The sequence below is a fragment of the Echiichthys vipera genome, assembly GCF_963691815.1.
Source record: "Echiichthys vipera genome assembly, chromosome: 7".
In the NCBI taxonomy this organism is placed as follows: domain Eukaryota; kingdom Metazoa; phylum Chordata; class Actinopteri; order Perciformes; family Trachinidae; genus Echiichthys; species Echiichthys vipera.
The window spans coordinates 14,191,814-14,212,287 of record NC_139832.1 but is presented as its reverse complement, the minus strand read 5'-3'; the positions used below and the strand labels follow the sequence as shown (position 1 = coordinate 14,212,287).

The following is a 20,474-nucleotide window of genomic DNA, read 5'->3' as shown; positions in this document are numbered from 1 at the left end:
AGACTGCTTTTGCCTGACTATTAATAAGGTATATTTCTTTTTTCAGTCATGGTTCAGACAATGACCAAAATGCCATTGATAACAGGTAATATTTTCAAAGATGAACGGTAACAAACCAAAGATAATAAACAGTTTGAACTATACTCTAATGCATGTTCTTTATCTCCAACTAGAAGTGAGACCTGCTCACAATAACCAGATCTGCAGTACATGGGGAAATTACCATTTTAAGACTTTTGATGGAGATTTCTTCCAGCTTCCCTCCACTTGCAACTACATCCTTACGTCCCAGTGTAAGGGAACCTATGAAAGTTTCAATATTCAGTTCCAACGGCAGGAGATGAATGGTGTCACCACCATTAACAAGGTCACTATGAGACTGGATGGGGCCGTTGTGGAATTAGCCAAGACTTTCATCAAAGTCAACGATGAACTGTGAGCCTGTTTTGATAACTTGACTTTTCTTCGCCAGCTGATGTACTGGTTACAGAGATGGTTGATGTCTTATCATCTTACTGTGCTTTTTTTCCTCTAGTGTCACTATACCATTCAGCCAGGTTGGCATTTCAATTGAAAGCACTATCTCCTATGTCAAAATCGAGGCAAAGCTGGGTTTGGTCGTCATGTGGAATGAAGAAGATACACTCTGGGTATTTGTATTCACTATGCGCTGTTCACTTAAATACTATCTGATCTTGATTTTCATTATTATGTTGAAAGCGAACAGATAAACACAGAGACTGAGCCCTGAAAGTATTTACACTTTATTTGGTTTTACTTCTATGCGAGAGATTAGAGAATTGACTCAGGTGACATCAAAATGCATCCATATTAAATCAAAGGGAAATCATTGAGGAAAAATTGCATGATTTTGTATAGTTAAGAGATTTCCTTCATTTCTGTGTTTAATTCAACTTGAATTTCCACCTGGTTTTAAGGTTGAGCTCGACGCCCAATTCAAGAATCAGACCTGTGGCCTGTGTGGTGACTTCAACGGAGTCCAGGTTTATGATGAGTTTATCGAAGCAGGTAAATACTAGATAATAAAGCTTAAAACATTCTGCACAAAATCCCTCCTCACATATGCTAAACTCTATTTTTTCCTCTGGAAACAGGGGAGTCTGTAACACTTGAATATTATGGGGAGAACTGGAAAGTCAGTGATCCTACAGAAGAGTGTGATGAAATCTCCTCTCCAGCTGCAGAGACCTGTGAAAATCAAGTATGTGAAACCGGGTATGCGTCAAATGATTTTGTATGTAACATTAAGGTAAGATTTAAATACATTGCATACTTTGACCTACAGACAGACAGCTGTGTAAACCTGCTCTCAGGACCTGCATTCCTCAGCTGTCATAATCTGATTGATACTGAATCCTTCATCAAAGCCTGTGTAAAGGACCTGTGCCACTGTAACAGAAGTACTTGCTTGTGTTCAACCGTATCAGAGTACTCCCGTCAGTGTGCTCATGCAGGCGGGGAACCACAGCAATGGAAGACCGAGCAGCTTTGTGGTAAGATAAGCATTTAAAACATTTATATGTTGGGGCTTTGATGTTTTCACTGTATTTATTTCAGAATCACTGTTTCTAAGTTGTATTTTTTTGTGTGTCCAATAGCAAAAACATGCCCTTTCAACATGGAGTATAAAGAATGCGGTAGTCCTTGTACTGACACCTGCAGCAACCCCGACAGAAGCCTTGTGTGTGAGGATCACTGCATAGATGGATGCTTCTGTCCATCTGGTAAGTGAATTTACAATCAGAACACATGATGTTTTGGTTTATTTACATTCATGCATGATTAACTCAGAATCCCTTATACTTAATTTGTTCTCTTGACTTTTGCAATTGATGTGCAAAATTGCAAATTCATGCTGTTGAACTAGTGTCAATGTTTGTAACAAAAATAAGCTGAAGTTATAGCTTTATCTTCTCAACACTCTTCTCAGTTGAGATTCTACATTTGATGAAGCTTTGGCTGCAATCAGTTTAAAGGTGATAGTTGTCAGGCCAGGCACAGTGATATTAAAAAAGGTGTTTGAATTTAATGCAGTTTAATTTTGATTTTGTATGGAGATATGTGGACGGTGTTGTTATCTTTGACACTTCTTGGAGTATTGTTCTGTTAATTCATGAAGACAGATTGGGTTTGCATTGTGTGGGGCATTTTACTTTACAGATCAGACAAATCACGCCGTTTTGTTTCTCCCAAGGAACCGTCTTTGACGACATTACACAAAAGGGGTGTGTTGCTGCGGACACATGCCCCTGCTTACACAACGACAGGCCATATAATCCAGGGGAATCATACTCAAGGGCGTGTCAAGAATGGTGATTACTGACTATCTTCAGTATAATGTTTATAACGAGTATTTAAGGTGATATGTCCTTTTGAACTGACTGAACTCTGTTGACAGCACCTGTACCCAGGGTCAGTGGCACTGTAACAATACAGACTGTCCTGGTATCTGCTCCGTGCTGGGCGGCTCCCACATCTCCACCTATGATGATAAAACATATACTTTCCATGGAGACTGCTCTTATGTTCTCTCTAAGGTAAACATTTAAACTTTAATTTACTCATCCTTTAATCCACAGACAAAGATACACAACTTGAACATAACCTAACAGTTTGTAATAAAGTGCATTTTTATCTTCTTGACTATAGGAAACTAATGGGACTTTCAGTGTCTTTGGCGACCTGTCAAAATGTAAAAGATCAGATAAATCAACTTGCCTGACTGCAGTCAGCCTACTACTATCTAAACACACGGTAAAATTACAGTATATTAGGATTCTCCCCTAAACACACACATATTTATAGGATTTTCTCCATATCTGTCATGAAGGTTTAGATTTTCCCTGAGGTCATTTTGGTGTCTCTTTTCAGATTTCAGTTAAACCTAACGGACAGGTTTTGTATAACAAGCGGATCACTCAGCTTCCTCTTTTTATTGGTGAGTGACTGGTTCTTTTTAGTTTTTATTCTCAGATAAAATCAGAACATATGATTAATTAGCTCTTTATTTAATGTGGAAATGTTTTTCTCCCCACAGATGACATAACGGTCTTCAGCCCATCGACGTTCTTTATTGTACTCCACACCAACTATGGGCTTGATCTCGAGATCCAGCTCTCACCCATTATGCAGGTCTACATCAAAGCCAGTGTGTCCAATAAGGGCAAACTCAGGGGTGTGTTTCACTTCTGTTGTTTATAGTGTCAAATCCACCTTTTGCAGAGACAATTTTATTAAGTATTAAGTATCAATATCTTTATCCAGGTCTTTGTGGAGATTTTAATGATGTTGAAGCTGATGACTTCAGAACCACAAATGGATTGACTGAGGGAACGGCTCGGACATTTGTCAACACATGGAAAACCAAAACAAGCTGCTCTGACGTGGCCAATATAGTTGGGGACCCCTGCATTCTGAGCATAAACAAAGGTAGGTCACACTGTTACATTGTACTCCTCATTTTAAAGTTGTAATTCGCAAGATTTGAGACACGTTGTTTCTAGCGACCTCTTTGGCGGTAAGATGTAAATGTAGGCGAGCCTGTTCTTTCAGGGCCCTCCATCTTGTCACGTTCGCGGTTGCAATGCGTCTTGACTTTTCTTAACTATTGTAAAACTTATTGAAACACATTCACCTCTCTACTTACGGTCTGCCCCCTATATGTTCCCCTCTTAAATCCACACACACACACATGTTCCTATTACACTTCTGCCCTTACTACAAGCCTGACTCAGAAGTTGGAAGTTCCCCATTTCTGATTACAATGAAATGCAGCATACGCTTCAGTGATGAGCTCAACCTGGGAAGACCAACTGCTGCTGACTAACGTAAGAAGCGTCACTTACCTTGCGGTGCATTTTAATATAGCGAGAGAATGGGAGGGAGGCAATGTCTCCACAGACACAGATATTGTAATACTCGGCTCAACATTGTTTTGACTCACTCTTTGATAGATAGTAACGTTAGAGACAATTAACTAGATTAAAATCTTACGGATTATAACTTTAATAATTAGTTTTCACAACATTTTATGAATACACATGTTTATTTGTTTTTGTAGAGAAATATGCCAAACACTGGTGCGCCTTGCTGTCAGACCCAAAAGGGATTTTTGCAAAGTGCCATTCTGAAATAAACCCAGAAGACTACCAAGCTGTAAGCAGTGATCTATTTTTGTATGCCACCTACATGTATTTGTATTTGTGTTATTTCCCTTATTTAACAATTTCAAATTTCAGCTATTAATTTTACTTGTTGCTGCTTCTCCTCACAGTCTTGTATTTATGACTCCTGCGCCTGTGATAACAGTGAGATATGCATGTGTGCTGCCATAGCCTCCTATGTCCATGCATGTGCCGCTGAAGGTGTCTTACTGAACGGATGGAGGAGCACCGTGTGCCGTAAGTTAAACCGGAACTATCCAAAGTTAAATTTATTCATAATCTAATGACACCAAACAAACCTGTTTCCTTTCAAAAGAGAATTACACGACTGGCTGCCCTTCTACTTTTGTGTATGGCTATCAAATGACAAGCTGTGGTCGCACCTGCCGCTCTCTCAGCCAGTCAGATTTAACATGTGAGGTGGATTTTACCCCGCTTGATGGCTGCGGGTGTGCTGAAGGAACTTACCTGAATGAGGAGGGAAAATGTGTGTCAGCCTCACAATGCGCCTGTCAAGTGGGAGACAAGCTGTTACGCCGTGGGCAGATCCTCAGAGTCCATGGACAAACTTGGTGAGGATTACAATGTTATAAGTGAAATTAAAGCAGAACAGAATTATTTTAATGATTATTTCTGGCCAGCTGACACAAACAAAAAGAGAGAGAGAGAGAGATGGGGAATGTCATAAAGAAGGTCTGCAGCTTGAGGCAAACTGTGGATGTTACAGTTAATTTATTATTTTTAAGTGAATACAATTATCCTGCTTAGATAAGTAGGTCCCAAAGTTTAATATATATCCAGCACAGTGTTTTATTTATATTTTGAAGAGCCATTTCCCACAAGCAGTGGCGTTTCCGGGTCATTTGTAATACGGGTGCTATTTAGCAACTGATCAGCACTTGGTGTGTTTCTCATACAACAACTACCACATTTTCCTGAATTTTGCTGATTTTAAATTCATGAGAGTCAGTTGAGGTGGTTCGGGCATCTAGTAAGGATGCCCCCTGGGCGCCTCCCTAGGGAGGTGTTCCATGCACGTCCAGCTGGGAGGAGGCCTCGGGGAAGACCCAGGACCAGGTGGATAGATTATATCTCCACACTGGCCTGGGAACGCCTCGGGATCCCCCAGTTAGAGCTGGTTAATGTGGCCCGGGAAAGGGAAGTTTGGGGTCCTCTGCTAGAGCTCCTGCTCCCGCGACCCGACCCCGGATAAGCGGTTGAAGATGAGTGAGTGAGTGAGTGAGTGAGTGAGTGAGTGAGTGAGTGAGTGAGTGAGTGAGTGAGTGAGTGAGTGAGTGACAGTGTTTCTCTGCCCGTTTTAGCCTGAACTTTTTGGAAAAGTCTGGTTTGAGCAGTGTCGTGTGAACAGGAAGACCGACCAACATCGCTGTCAGTTCACAAAAAGGAATCTGTCCCCGGCTTCGGTTCGCCATTGTTGTTTTTCCGGTATGAATTTTTCCAGCCTTGTGATTGGCTTTGTGTGAGGAGTGGTATCGCTACCCACTTCTTTGGAATAGCAGGCGGATTTTGCGGTTTCATGTGGACAGAGATATTTTTTATCACACCGGTGGTTTGGATAAGAACTTTTTTTATGTTCAAGATTACGATTATGTTAAATAATAATTTAAAATAAGCCCAAAAAATATGTAATTGGTGTTACTGCTACGCAAACACTTTTATTTTGAAATAATGCACTTCCTCCTGGATCAAAAGGTCAAGGAGTCATTTGCAGTGGACGTGGGCATACTGTATGGTTATTCAGATGCCTTTCAGCATTTGTTGGGCAGTGTGTTGATGAACTTGACCAACTACCTATCAGATCTGGGGTGGCCACAGAGGTGGCCAATGAGATTTGACCACAAGTAACTTTCCTTGCACATCATAGCGGCCCTTCAACGATCTCCACTGCTAATTGCAGAAAGGTAGTGTGCTCCACAATTCATAACTGCTTAACACTGCACTGCACTTCCTGACACAGTGCTTGTTATTTCATTGAATTTTAAGCTCTATTTGTATTTCGGCATTATGTTTTTGAGTTGTTCCAATGTACGTACATCTGACCATCCCAATTTTGTGAACGTAATCGCTCAGAAACCCCTGGAGGACCTTTCTTTAGTTGTGGCACAAACGTCGACTTGGACTCAAGGATAAGCTGATTAGATTTTGGAGGTCAAAGGTCACTGTGACCTGATGATGATGAAGTGTTGACATTTTATACCCCAAAAGGTCAATGTCACTGTGATGTCATTATGTTTCTGTCCATCTTTTCGACGCCATAACAGATTGTCAGATACAGAATTTGTGACACTAACCTTAAAACTGTGCTGATTGTTTAGATCTTCTGTGCTACCGGGTTTAAACAAAACTATGAATACACATAATATCTTTTATGAAATCCCTGAAATGAATGTAAGGTTGTAATTCTAGTTTTTATTTTCATTTTGAAGGAGTGGCAAGCTACAAGAATGTCCTAGGTTTGACTTTTGTTAGACTGTTTCCTCTCGAGGCTTTGGTTTAATCCCCAAGAAGAAGAAAAACAGTATTCAGTGAATTGAAATCTCTAAAGTGTCAATGTAAATGTGGTTATTGGTTTTATGTGATCAGTCAGGGGGACACTGCTTTTCTCTCAGTATGTGCTAAAATAGTCACCAGCTACCCTCAAATTGTCAAGTTAGCGTACTGTATATGTGTAAGCAATGACTTAAAGATGAAGTATAAATACAGATCCCGAAGGCCAGACCAGTGTGGAACCACTGTTCTAGGTTGTTTTTTTGCCTTGGCAAGAATTAACTTGCATGTCTTTCTATGCATTTCAGCACCTGCCGTAGTGGAAAACTAAGATGTACAGGAAGCCAAATAAGTGAATGTAGGTACAAAGCCCTCAGCTCGTCATAGTATTCCTTCTAGAGCAAAGCTCAGTGTGAGCAACATCAAGCATGCAGTGGCTTCCTTTGTAACACACTATCATTGTCATCAGCATGCACCCAGCCAATGGTGTTCTTGAACTGCTCCAGAGCAAAGCCAGGTGCCAAGGGATCCGAGTGCCAAAAAAGCTGCCAGACACTGGACACAGAATGTGTAAGATTGAGACGCTGATGTTGAATACTCTACATGTTTACGAAAGCAGCATGACGTGTTAAATACATTGTTGTTACACTGTATAGGTAAGTACACAGTGTATGTCAGGCTGTGTATGTCCTGCCGGCCTGCTGTCTGATGGGAAAGGAGGCTGTATTAAGGAGGAGAACTGTCCCTGCACATTCAATGGAGAATCCTATAATTCTGGACAGACTGTCACTGTGAACTGCAATACCTGGTGAGCCATTTAATACTTTCCACACTAATTTAGTGCTGTGTTCTTGTTATTCATTAACTAATATATAACTTGACATCAATTCATCCATTTAAATCATAGCACTTGCAAAAGCAGAACATGGGAATGTACAGATCATCAGTGTGATGGGACCTGTGCCATATACGGAGAAGGTCATTACATCACTTTTGATGACAAGAAATTCTCCTTTAATGGGGACTGTGGCTATGTCTTCACTCAGGTATTGCACAGACTTTTATTTAACTTTGACTTTGTGATTTGTCAAAAGTCAGTCTTTTAATACTGTTTTTCATATCTTTCAGGATTACTGTGGGGACGATAAGAACGGCACTTTTAGGGTCCTGACTGAGAGCATCCCATGTGGAACAACTGAGAGCATCTGCTCCACTGCTATCAAACTCTACTTAGGGGTACATAACATATCACATCTATATCGTACCTATCGTCTTTCAATTCGTTTTCATGAATAAATCATATTCGGATTTTATGATACATAATCATGTGTTCTAAAGGGACAATAACATTAACTGAAACGTCGTTATCTGAAATACCTGAGGGAATATCACTTTAACACTTCAGTTCAGTTCAATGTGATTAAAATCAACACGATTACACAACACATGATTTCACATAGTTGAGCAGATATTGTTATAAATTTAAATTATTTTTCCATATTCTGTACAAGGCAATAGGATGAATTGCTACTATTCTAATTAGTATATTATTATATCCACTGCCATAATTATTAGAAGTCATATTTCTATAATTATCATAGTTGTTAATATTATTATTGTGGTTGCTGGGCATCTCTTGCTGTCCACCATAGAGCCTATGGGTCTGTTCTGACGTCACTGTCTGTAAAAAGGATTATGATTTTTGTAGCCACTGTATCTCGTGAGGAAATTGTTGGGTGTATGTAAATCATAAATAAATCATAGAGTGTGGTTTAGACCTATTCTTTATGGAAATTGTTGAAGATAACTTTTGTTATGATTTGACACTAAAATAGAATTTAATTTAATTGAAGGAAGATGTATATCGTCAGAACGATATGGAAATGTCTGTCATGTTTATTTTTTAGATTGATACTATCACAATGTAGAAAAATATGCGGCCGAACTGGCTTACGACAATATTGACGCCCTTTGGATGACGCTTTACCTTCTGTAGTATTGAGTATTAAATTCACACAGGAGTGTAAAAAAATAGGCTTTACCATGTGGTTATTTAACATAAACTATGTATTCAATAAATTACCAGAAAACATGCTATGTTGTCATGTATGGTTAGTGAGATTTCAAATTACCTATAACTGGATAGAAGATTTTGGCCTTATCACCCAGCCCTAAATAACACTGTCATTCAAAACATATATAATTACAGTGCTAAAATGAATATTGCAGGATTTCAAATGATTGTATTGTGTTTCTTTCAGAACAATGAAATTGTACTTTCGGAGGAAAGAGTCAGAGTTATCAAACAAAGCAAAGGAGTGGACATACCATATAAAGTACACACAATGGGCATGTATCTTGTCATTGAGGCAAAGAATGGTCTTGTTCTCATTTGGAATAAAAAGACAGCACTCATGATCAAGCTCAAGTCCACATTCAAGGTGGGTGAGGAGATATACAGGCGTACAAACGAATGGTAATAATGGTTGCATGATTAATTCAATCTCATTTTATCCCAGGGCAAAGTCTGTGGTATGTGTGGGAATTACGATGGGAATATCAAGAACGATTTCACCACCAGAAACAAAGAAGTTGTGGTAGAAGCCCATGAGTTTGGAAACAGCTGGAAAGTGTCACCTACCTGTCCAAATACAAACGCACTCAAAAATCCCTGCAGTTTGTACTCACACAGGCAGGCATGGGCATTAAAACACTGCAGCATTATAAACAGTCAAGTATTTGCTGCTTGCCATTCAAAGGTAGGAAAACCGCCAAGTAACTATCTATTCAATCACTTCCTGTATAATAAGCAAGCAGAATATTCAGCCTCTACTTTCATTTACAATCGTTCTTTCAAAAAGGTGGATCCACAAAACTATTATGAAACCTGTGTGAGAGACACGTGTTCCTGCAACACAGGAGGAGATTGTGAGTGTTTCTGCTCGGCTGTAGCAGCATATGCAGGAGCCTGTAGTGAGGCTGGAGTCTGCGTGAGATGGAGAACTCCCACAATCTGTCGTGAGTGTTTTATTCCTGTTGTGAGGAGATGAACAAAAAATGAAATGTATGTTCATGATCACCATCTTTCATCATTCCCTTTGTCGATTCAATTATAGGATTTACAAATTTCAAAACTCTTGTTTTATTATGAACATTTTATACAAATTTTATACAGAATCTTAATATTCCTTTATTCTCGTTTCATTAGCTTTATTCTGTGATTTTTACAACGCTGATGGAGAGTGTGACTGGCACTATGAGCCTTGCGGAAAACCGTGCATGAAGACATGCAGGAATCCCTCAGGAAAATGCTACAATCACATTCCAGCATTAGAAGGTACAAATGACATAAAAGTAATAGTTTGTGTTTAAAATGTTATATTAGGAGAGTTAGAGACCATGCATGATGTCTTCTAGTAAAGCCCATTGGTAAAGCACTTATACAATTACAATTTGCAAGGCAACTAAGTGCTTTCTGTTGTGTTATTGACTTTTCATTAACTTTTACTAGTGATACTCAAATGGTTTAGGCTAGACTTCCTGTCCGCACCTATTCTTGGCTAGGTTTGCAATTCATAGTAACATTTATTTTTTTTCAAGGTTGCTATCCAAGTTGCCCGCCTGAACGATCTTATTTGGAGGAAGTTTCCATGAAGTGTGTGTCAAAGGAGGAATGTGGCTGCTATGATACTGAAGGAAAGCATTATGAAGAAGGCGAGCTCATGCCTCCACAGGAAAAGTGTCAAAACTGGTAGGTCAATTTCATCTTATTAATGCTGCATCTGTTGCAAAAGTTAATGATAACCTTAATATCTTTATAACAAAAGCTGGAATAATGAATATAATGTATACTTATACCATAATAGCATGTTGCTTAAATACATTGTGAAGTGCTTTTATTATTTTATTTCAGCAATAGCAATCCTTATGTAAATAAATTAGGTAATTGTGAAAGTGTACATTATATTTTGAAAAACCTTTTATCCTGAAAATTCCACAGTGAAAAGTTCTGTGAATATTATGCAATTAATCCTTTTTCCATATGTATTTGGTATTTGGGCCTGGTTGTGTAAAACTTTATTCTGAAAACTGAAAAACGGACGTGGACACAACAAAAATATTTTCGATACAATTTGAAGTCTTGTATTTCACGTGGTGTGCTCGTGTAAAGTTATTCTTCATCTGCAGGTAAGAGTTTTATTCTGCAGAGTGAGAAAGAATGACAGTAAAGCGTTAACCCTTAATGTCAGCTCCGCTGTGCCAATTTCAATGTATTTACCATAAATGTCGAAGTGAATGACTGCTCACTTGACTGCAGTGGGTGTTCGTAGTGTTGCCGAAGTACTTGACTTTCATCTTGCAAACCTTCATATTGAATGAGTCGTGTCCAGCTTCTCCTTCCCTGGAGGTAAAAACCAAAGTGCGCCTAAACACAATGACGGGCAGTGACTGACAGTGATAGCTCCTGCAACAGTGTTCTACTGAAGCCCTGAAGTGCGCACCGCGAGACCGAAAAAGAGTTTTTAAAAATTGATTCTTGAAAGTTCTGAATCGATTATGAATCTTAGAAGAATCGCGATTTTTACATGAATCGATTTTTATGCCCACCCCTAGCTGCAACCCCTTAATTAAGTTATGAAAGTTTGGCTCTTCACTTTACTCAAAGGCTGCAGGTCTCCAACTGTACGCAGTTAATGGGCTTTGTATCAAGGATCTGTCTTGACTGTTTTGATTTTTTTATTTGCTTGCACATACCTTGAAAGGCTAGCCGGTTGCTTCAGTTCAACGCGCCGTGTCAGTTTTGCTGTGGATGTGACTGAAGTGCGGATTTTCTTTTTGAAAGCCAGCAGGAAAGTTTGCACAGAAATGTAAGATTTTGCTGCTTTGTCCCCTATATGCTTCTGTCGCCTCCATGCTGCTGTTGATGATGCATGCAGTGGTGCGACACTGGTGGCTGGTGTTGCCAGTTTTTTTTTTCTGCTACATATTAAGCCCAGTTTACAGTGTGTTTTAGCCATGGTTTCACCTAGAAGTCTCTATAGAAATCTGGGAACCTATTGAATGAGGTTAAACTGAGAGAGCAGGCCATTCACAGATACCAGAATGAACACATTCACAGTAACATTCATCAGGCAGTTATACAGTACGTTAAGTTCACGTTCGCCGGAAATATGAATGAGTTCATGAACTATCGTTCAATGAACGCTTCAGGCTCAACACCGATTAGCAGTGAGAGGTTTTAATTGGTCTATGACTCTTCATGTGACTGTGCAGACTGTTTTTAATGTGTCAGTCTCCTGGCTGCTCATTTATACTGCAGGCAGGAAGACTACTGTGGAGTATTCATTATAGGACAACTTTGATGTTTGCATTAGCACAGAGGTCTCTGTGGTTATTTTCACTCTGGTTCTTGTTGCACAAAATGTAAGCAGTAGATTTGTAGTATTAGTTATCCCTTGACAGCGTGCATCTCTCCAATTTAAAGATGAAACATACTGATTATATAGGGGTTTATGTCTTCACCAAAAAAGTGATCAAAATATTATGAAACACGTGCGCTGATGTGCTCATTATTGCCACTATTGTGCCTCTCCTCCAAATGGGGACACAGCAAGGTACCTAGATACCAAACCGGCACAGTTACGGAAATTATCTCAGTGCCCCCCCCCAAGAAAATACCAGTTTGCTGGTGCGATGTTGGGTTCCACGGCATGGTCCAACAACAAAAACGTGCCAAAATAGTGTTAATGCATTGTGTTTAAACTTTTCTAATTTCATTTACATTTTAGTTCTTGTTCTTCAACAAAGATGGAGTGCACATATGTTGTCCAAGGTAATTCTGGCTATGACCAGTTCTATGATCTAACACAACATACAGATTAATTTAAAAGACACTAGTATATATATATATATACTTATATTTAAACAACAACGACTTATATAAATCTTATTTGATTATTTATTTTGCAGCTTGCACTTGTTCATATAAAGGACGTGTGTACAAGTACGGAGATACAATATACCAAACACATGATGGAGATGGAACCTGTATACACGCTGTTTGTGGAGAAGGAGGAAATATTAGTAGAATCATAGAGATTTGCTCCACAACGACCCCGAAACCAACAACAACAGTCTTTGTTTTTACACCAAGTGGTAAGAATAACTATATATTAGATAGATTTTCCAAAATTGACATTGTTAATTGTTAACATAACAAATACTCAATTGTTATTTTGCAATTACAGAAAAACCTACCACAACCTCTGAAAAACCCACAACCACAGTCACAGAAAAACCCACCACAACCACAGTCACTGATTGCTACGTGTATGTTTGTGAGTGGTCGGACTGGAAGAACAATGATTACCCTGGAGATGGACGTGATGGAGATTATGAACCCATTGATAAAGAAACTTGCAGAACACCTATGGAAATAAAATGTAGAGCAGCACAATACAAAGATCTTACTTTAAAGGAACTAGGTCAAAAAGTAACATGCAACACAAAAGATGGGCTGATTTGTCATAACAAGGACCAAGGTATACCTCCAATGTGTTATGACTATGAAATGCAAGTGAAATGTTGTCACAATAAGAAGTGTTCAACCACGTCTACACCTACAACGACAACCAAAGGTAGTTCCACTCCAACCTTATCATCAACAACAGAAAACCCTGCCACAACCTCTAAGAAGCCATCCACAGAAACACCTTCTGTAACCACCATGAAGATCACTATTGAAACAACCAAACCATCAACCACAGTAACAGAAAAACCCACAACAAAAACAACAACAACAACAACAGTGACTGAAAACCCCACCACAACTTCTGAAAAACCCACCAAAACCACAGTCACAGAAAAACCCACAACAACCACTGAAAAACCTGTCATAACCTCTGAAAAACCCACCACAGTCACAGAAAAACCCACAACAACCACAGTCACTGATTGCTACGTGTATGTTTGTGAGTGGTTGGATTGGAAGAACAATGATTACCCTGGAGATGGACGTGATGGAGATTATGAACCCATTGATAAAGAAACTTGCAGAACACCTATAGAAATAAATTGTAGAGCAGCACAATACAAAGATCTTACTTTAAAGGAACTAGGTCAAAAAGTAACATGCAACACAAAAGATGGGCTGATTTGTCATAACAAGGACCAAGGTATACCTCCAATGTGTTATGACTATGAAATACAAGTGAAATGTTGTCACAGTAAGAAGTGTTCAACCACGTCTACACCTACAACGACAACCAAAGGTAGTTCCACTCCAACCTCAGCATCAACAACAGAAAACCCTGCCACAACCTCTAAGAAGCCATCCACAGAAACACCTTCTGTAACCACTACAAAGATCACTATTGAAACAACCAAACCATCAACTACAGTAACAGAAAAACCCACAACAAAAACAACAACAACAACAACAACAACAGTGACTGAAAACCCCACCACAACCTCTGAAAAACCCACCACAACCACAGTCACAGAAAAACCCACAACAACCACTGAAAAACCCACCACAACCACAATCACAGAACAACCCACCACAACCAGGATCACAGAAAAACCTACCACAACTATAGTGACTACAAAACCCACCGAAACCACTGAAAAACCCACCACAGTCACAGGAAAACCCACCACAACCACAGTCACAGAAATACCCACCACCACAGTGACTGAAAAACCAACCACAACCCCAGAAAAACCCATCACAATCACAGAAAAACCCACCTTAACCACAGAAAAACCCACTACAATCAAAGTCATAGAAAAACCCACCACAACTATAGTGACTACAAAACCCACCGAAACCACTGAAAAACCCACAACAGTCACAGAAATACCCACCACAACCACAGTTAAAGAAATACCCACCACAACCACAGTAACTGAAAAACCCACCACAACCACAGAAAAACCCACTACAACCACGATCACAGAAAAACCCACCACCACCCCAACCACAGTCACAGAAAAACTTACCACAACCACAGTCACTGATTGCTACGTGTATGTTTGTGAGTGGTTGGATTGGAAGAACAAGAATTACCCTGGAGATGGACGTGATGGAGATTATGAACCCATTGATAAAGAAACTTGCAGAACACCTATAGAAATAAATTGTAGAGCAGCACAATACAAAGATCTTACTTTAAAGGAACTAGGTCAAAAAGTAACATGCAACACAAAAGATGGGCTGATTTGTCATAACAAGGACCAAGGTATACCTCCAATGTGTTATGACTATGAAATACAAGTGAAATGTTGTCACAATAAGAAGTGTTTAACCACTTCTACACCTACAACGACAACCAAAGGTAGTTCCACTCCAACCTTAGCATCAACAACAGAAAAACCTGCCACAACCTCTAAGACGCCATCCACAGAAACACCTTCTGTAACCACTATGAAGATCACTATTGAAACAACCAAACCATCAACTACAGTAACAGAAAAACCCACAACAAAAACAACAACAACAACAACAACAACAACAACAGTGACTGAAAACCCCACCACAACCTCTGAAAAACCCACCACAACCACAGTCACAGAAAAACCCACAACAACCACTGAAAAACCCACCACAACCACTGAGAAACCCACCACCACAATCACAGAAAAACCCACCACAACCAGGATCACAGAAAAACCTACCACAACTATAGTGACTACAAAACCCAACGAAACCACTGAAAAACCCACCACAGACACAGGAAAACCCACCACAACCACAGTCACAGAAATACCCACCACCACAGTGACTGAAAAACCAACCACAACCCCAGAAAAACCCATCACAATCACAGAAAAACCCACCTTAACCACAGAAAAACCCACTACAATCAAAGTCACAGAAAAACCCACCACAACTATAGTGACTACAAAACCCACCGAAACCACTGAAAAACCCACAACAGTCACAGAAATACCCACCACAACCACAGTTAAAGAAATACCCACCACATCCACAGTAACTGAAAAACCCACCACAACCACGATCACAGAAAAACCCACCACCACCCCAACCACAGTCACAGAAAAACCCACCACAACCACAGTCACTGATTGCTACGTGTATGTTTGTGAGTGGTTGGATTGGAAGAACAAGGATTACCCTGGAGTTGGAAGGGATGGAGATTATGAACCCATTGATAAAGAAACTTGCAGAACACCTATTGAAATAAAATGTAGAGCAACACAATACAAAGATCTTACTTTAAAGGAACTAGGTCAAAAAGTAACATGCAACACAAAAGATGGGCTGATCTGTCATAACAAGGACCAAGGTCAACCTCCAATGTGTTATGACTATGAAATACAAGTGAAATGTTGTCACAATAAGAAGTGTTCAACTTCAACACCTACGACAACCAAAATAAGTTCCACTACAACCTCAGCATCAACCACAGAAAAACCCTCCACAACCTCTGAGAAACCTTCCACAGAAACACCTTCTGTAACCACTACGAAGATCACTATTGAAACAACCAAACCATCAACCACAGTAACAGAAAAACCTACAACAACCACAGGGAAACCCACCACCACAATCACAGAAAAACCGACCACAACCAGGATCACAGAAAAACCTACCACATTTTTAGTGACTAGAAAACCCACCACAACCACTGAAAAACACACCACAACAGCCGTGGAAGTTGTTACATATACAGCAATTACAACAGCACCAGCAACAGGAAGCTTGCTTAATGGTACAACTACAGCATCTGGAGAAAAACCTACCGCAACCACTGTGACTGAAAAACCCACCACAACCACAGTCACAGAAATACCCACCACCGCCATCACCACAGAAAAACCCAGCAAAACCACAAAAAAACCCACCATCACAACCACAGTCACTGAAAAACCCACCTTAACCACAGAAAAACCCACCACAACCACAGTGATTGAAAAACCCACCACAACCAAAGTTACTGAAAAACCCACCACAACCACAGAAAATCCCACCACAACTGCAGAAAAACCCACCACAACCACAGAAAATCCCACCACAACTGCAGAAAAACCCACCACAACCACAGAAAATCCCACCACAACCGCAGAAAAACCCACCACAACCACAGAAAATCCCACCACAACCGCAGAAAAACCCACCACAGTCACAGAAAAACCCACCACAACCACAGAAAATCCCACCACAACCGCAGAAAAACCCACCACAACCACAGAAAAACCCACCACCACCACAGTGACTGAAAAACCCACCACAGCCACAGAAAAACCCACCACAACCAGAGTCACAGAACAACCCACCACAACCACTACTACAGAAAAACCCACCACAACCTCTGAGAAGCCATCCACAGAAACACTGTCCACAACCAGGATCACAGAAAAACCTACCACATTTTTAGTGACTAGAAAACCCACCACAACCACTGAAAAACACACCACAACAGCCGTGGAAGTTGTTACATATACAGCAATTACAACAGCACCAGCAACAGGAAGCTTGCTTAATGGTACAACTACAACATCTGGAGAAAAACCTACCGCAACCACTGTGACTGAAAAACCCACCACAACCACAGTAACAGAAAAACCCACCACCACAACCACAGTCACAGAAATACCCACCACCGCCATCACCACGGAAAAACCCAGCAAAACCACACAAAAACCCACCATCACAACCACAGTCACTGAAAAACCCACCTTAACCACAGAAAAACCCACCACAGCCACAGTGATTGAAAAACCCACCACAACCAAAGTTACTGAAAAACCCACCACAACCACAGTGAGTGAAAAACCCACCACCACGACAGTGACTGAAAAACCCACCACAACCACAAAAAATCCCACCACAACCGCAGAAAAACCCACCACAACCACAGAAAAATCCACCACCTCAACTAAAGTCACAGAACAACCCACCACAATCACAATCACAGAAAAACCCACCACTACCACATTGACTGAAAAACCCACCACAACTACAGAAAAACCCACCACAACCTCTGAGAAGCCATCCACAGAAACACTGTCTGTTACCACTAAAAAGATCACTGTTGAAACAACCAAACCGACAACCATAATCACAGAAGAACCCATCACCACAGTGACTGAAAAACCCACCACAACCACAGAAAACCCCACCACAACCACGGAAAAACCCACCACCACAACCACAGTCACAGAAAAACCCACCACAACCACAGAAAAATCCACCACCACAACTAAAGTCACAGAACAACCCACCACAATCACAATCACAGAAAAACCCATCACCACAGTGACTGAAAAACCCACCACAACCACAGAAAACCCCACCTCAACCACGGAAAAACCCACCACCACAACCACAGTGACTGAAAAACCCACCACAACCACAGAAAAACCCACCACAACCACAGAAAGCCCCACCACAACCACGGAAAAACCCACCACCACAACCACAGTAACTGAAAAACCCACCACCACCACAGTGACAGAAAAACCCTCAACAACCACAGAAAATCCCACCACAACCACAGAAAAACCCACCACCACCACAGTGACTGAAAAACCCACTACAGCCACAGAAAAACCCACCACAACCTCTGAGAAGCCATCCACAGAAACACTGTCCACAACCAGGATCACAGAAAAACCTACCACATTTTTAGTGACTAGAAAACCCACCACAACCACTGAAAAACACACCACAACAGCCGTGGAAGTTGTTACATATACAGCAATTACAACAGCACCAGCAACAGGAAGCTTGCTTAATGGTACAACTACAACATCTGGAGAAAGACCCACCGCAACCACTGTGACTGAAAAACCCACCACAACCACAGTAACGGAAAAACCCACCACCACAACCACAGTCACAGAAATACCCACCACCGCCATCACCACAGAAAAACCCAGCAAAACCACACAAAAACCCACCATCACAACCACAGTCACTGAAAAACCCACCTTAACCACAGAAAAACCCACCACAGCCACAGTGACTGAAAAACCCACCCCAACCACAGAAAATCCCACCACAACTGCAGAAAAACCCACCACAACCACAGAAAATCCCACCACAACTGCAGAAAAACCATCCACAACCACAGTGACTGAAAAACCCACCACAACCGCAGAAAATCCCACCACAACCACAGAAAAACCCACCACAACCACAGAAAAACCCACCACCACAACCAAAGTCACAGAACAATCCACCACAACCACAATCACAGAAAAACCCACCACTACCACATTGACTGAAAAACCCACCACAACTACAGAAAAACCCACCACAACCTCTGAGAAACCATCCACAGAAACACTGTCTGTTACCACTAAAAAGATCACTGTTGAAACAACCAAACCGACAACCATAATCACAGAAGAACCCATCACCACAGTGACTGAAAAACCCACCACAACCACAGAAAGCCCCACCACAACCACGGAAAAACCCACCACCACAACCACAGTAACTGAAAAACCCACCACAACCGCGGGAAAACCCACCACAGTCACAGAAATACCCACCACAACCACAGTAACTGAAAAACCCACCACCACCACAGTGACTGAAAAACCCTCAACAACCACAGAAAAACCCACCACAACCACAGAAAAACCCACCACCACCCCAACCACAGTCACAGAAAAACCCACCACAACCACGATCACAGAAAAACCCACCACCACCCCAACCACAGTCACAGAAAAACCCACCACAACCACAGTCACTGATTGCTACGTGTATGTTTGTGAGTGGTCGGATTGGAAGAACAAGGATTACCCTGGAGTTGGAAGGGATGGAGATTATGAACCCATTGATAAAGAAACTTGCAGAACACCTATGGAAATAAAATGTAGAGCAACACGATACAAAGATCTTACTTTGAAGGAACTAGGTCAAAAAGTAACATGCAACACAAAAGATGGGCTGATTTGTCATAACAAGGACCAAGGTATACCTCCAATGTGTTATGACTATGAAATACAAGTGAAATGTTGTCACAATAAGAAGTGTTCAACAACGTCTACACCTACAACAACAACCAAAGGTAGTTCCACTACAACCTTAGCATCAACAACAGAAAAACCCGCCACAACCACATTCACAGAAATATCCACCATAACCAGAGTGACTGAAAAACCTACAATAACCACAGAAAAACCCACCAAAACCACCGTCACGGAAAAGTCCACAACAACCACAGAAAAGCCTACCACAACCACCGGGAAACCCACCATAACCACAAGAACTGAAACCCCCACCACAGGAACACCTTCTGTTACCACTAAGAAGACCACTTTTGAAACAACCAAGTCTTCAACACCAAGCAGAACAACTTTATGTTACTGCAAGTACATGGATCAGTTGTTTTCTCCTGGTAAGCAAATGGCTATTTCCATCAATTATTGTTTATATTGTTAATATTAACAATTTAACCATGGTTACAACTGTCCTCACAATGCAACCTGGTATGTTTGATCACAATAGGCATTCTAACTGGTAATGTCTTTATCCTCGGGTTAAATCTTGTTTGCATTGAGATTTCTTATCACAATCGACATTTCTTTCGGATGTTGGGGGAAGCTGTAACCAAGATGTAGTAAAATTGATGTGCATATCTGCAGTACATACATTCCAACAATACAATTAGCTTCATGTTGTTCAGGAAAGATGTCTTTCATCTTCGTCCATAAAGTAGTGACTTAGGATCAGGGTCAGTGCCCACAGCTGGAAGTTGGGTCACGACTTAAAATCACATTCCTACTGCCATAAATGTGGCAATT

The 20,474-nt window shown here is 40.7% G+C and overlaps 1 protein-coding gene across 1 annotated transcript in view; it reads left to right on the top strand.

Annotated features, from left to right (window-relative positions):
• LOC310949103 (uncharacterized protein) overlaps positions 1-20,474 on the top strand; it is a 29,451-nt gene that overhangs the window by 286 nt on the left and 8,691 nt on the right. The window contains exons 2-31 of the mRNA XM_083916436.1: positions 47-85; positions 174-435; positions 536-650; positions 939-1,029; positions 1,116-1,222; positions 1,307-1,514; positions 1,620-1,745; positions 2,216-2,333; positions 2,420-2,558; positions 2,671-2,775; positions 2,893-2,959; positions 3,059-3,196; positions 3,286-3,450; positions 4,082-4,176; positions 4,295-4,421; positions 4,501-4,756; positions 7,001-7,050; positions 7,162-7,262; positions 7,349-7,500; positions 7,600-7,738; positions 7,821-7,928; positions 8,954-9,133; positions 9,212-9,451; positions 9,554-9,710; positions 9,901-10,029; positions 10,293-10,443; positions 12,482-12,525; positions 12,663-12,848; positions 12,941-13,022; positions 13,920-20,068. Of these exons, the coding sequence (XP_083772562.1) occupies positions 47-85; positions 174-435; positions 536-650; positions 939-1,029; positions 1,116-1,222; positions 1,307-1,514; positions 1,620-1,745; positions 2,216-2,333; positions 2,420-2,558; positions 2,671-2,775; positions 2,893-2,959; positions 3,059-3,196; positions 3,286-3,450; positions 4,082-4,176; positions 4,295-4,421; positions 4,501-4,756; positions 7,001-7,050; positions 7,162-7,262; positions 7,349-7,500; positions 7,600-7,738; positions 7,821-7,928; positions 8,954-9,133; positions 9,212-9,451; positions 9,554-9,710; positions 9,901-10,029; positions 10,293-10,443; positions 12,482-12,525; positions 12,663-12,848; positions 12,941-13,022; positions 13,920-20,068 (10,026 nt within the window). The remainder of the gene's footprint in view (positions 1-46; positions 86-173; positions 436-535; positions 651-938; positions 1,030-1,115; positions 1,223-1,306; positions 1,515-1,619; positions 1,746-2,215; positions 2,334-2,419; positions 2,559-2,670; positions 2,776-2,892; positions 2,960-3,058; positions 3,197-3,285; positions 3,451-4,081; positions 4,177-4,294; positions 4,422-4,500; positions 4,757-7,000; positions 7,051-7,161; positions 7,263-7,348; positions 7,501-7,599; positions 7,739-7,820; positions 7,929-8,953; positions 9,134-9,211; positions 9,452-9,553; positions 9,711-9,900; positions 10,030-10,292; positions 10,444-12,481; positions 12,526-12,662; positions 12,849-12,940; positions 13,023-13,919; positions 20,069-20,474) is intronic.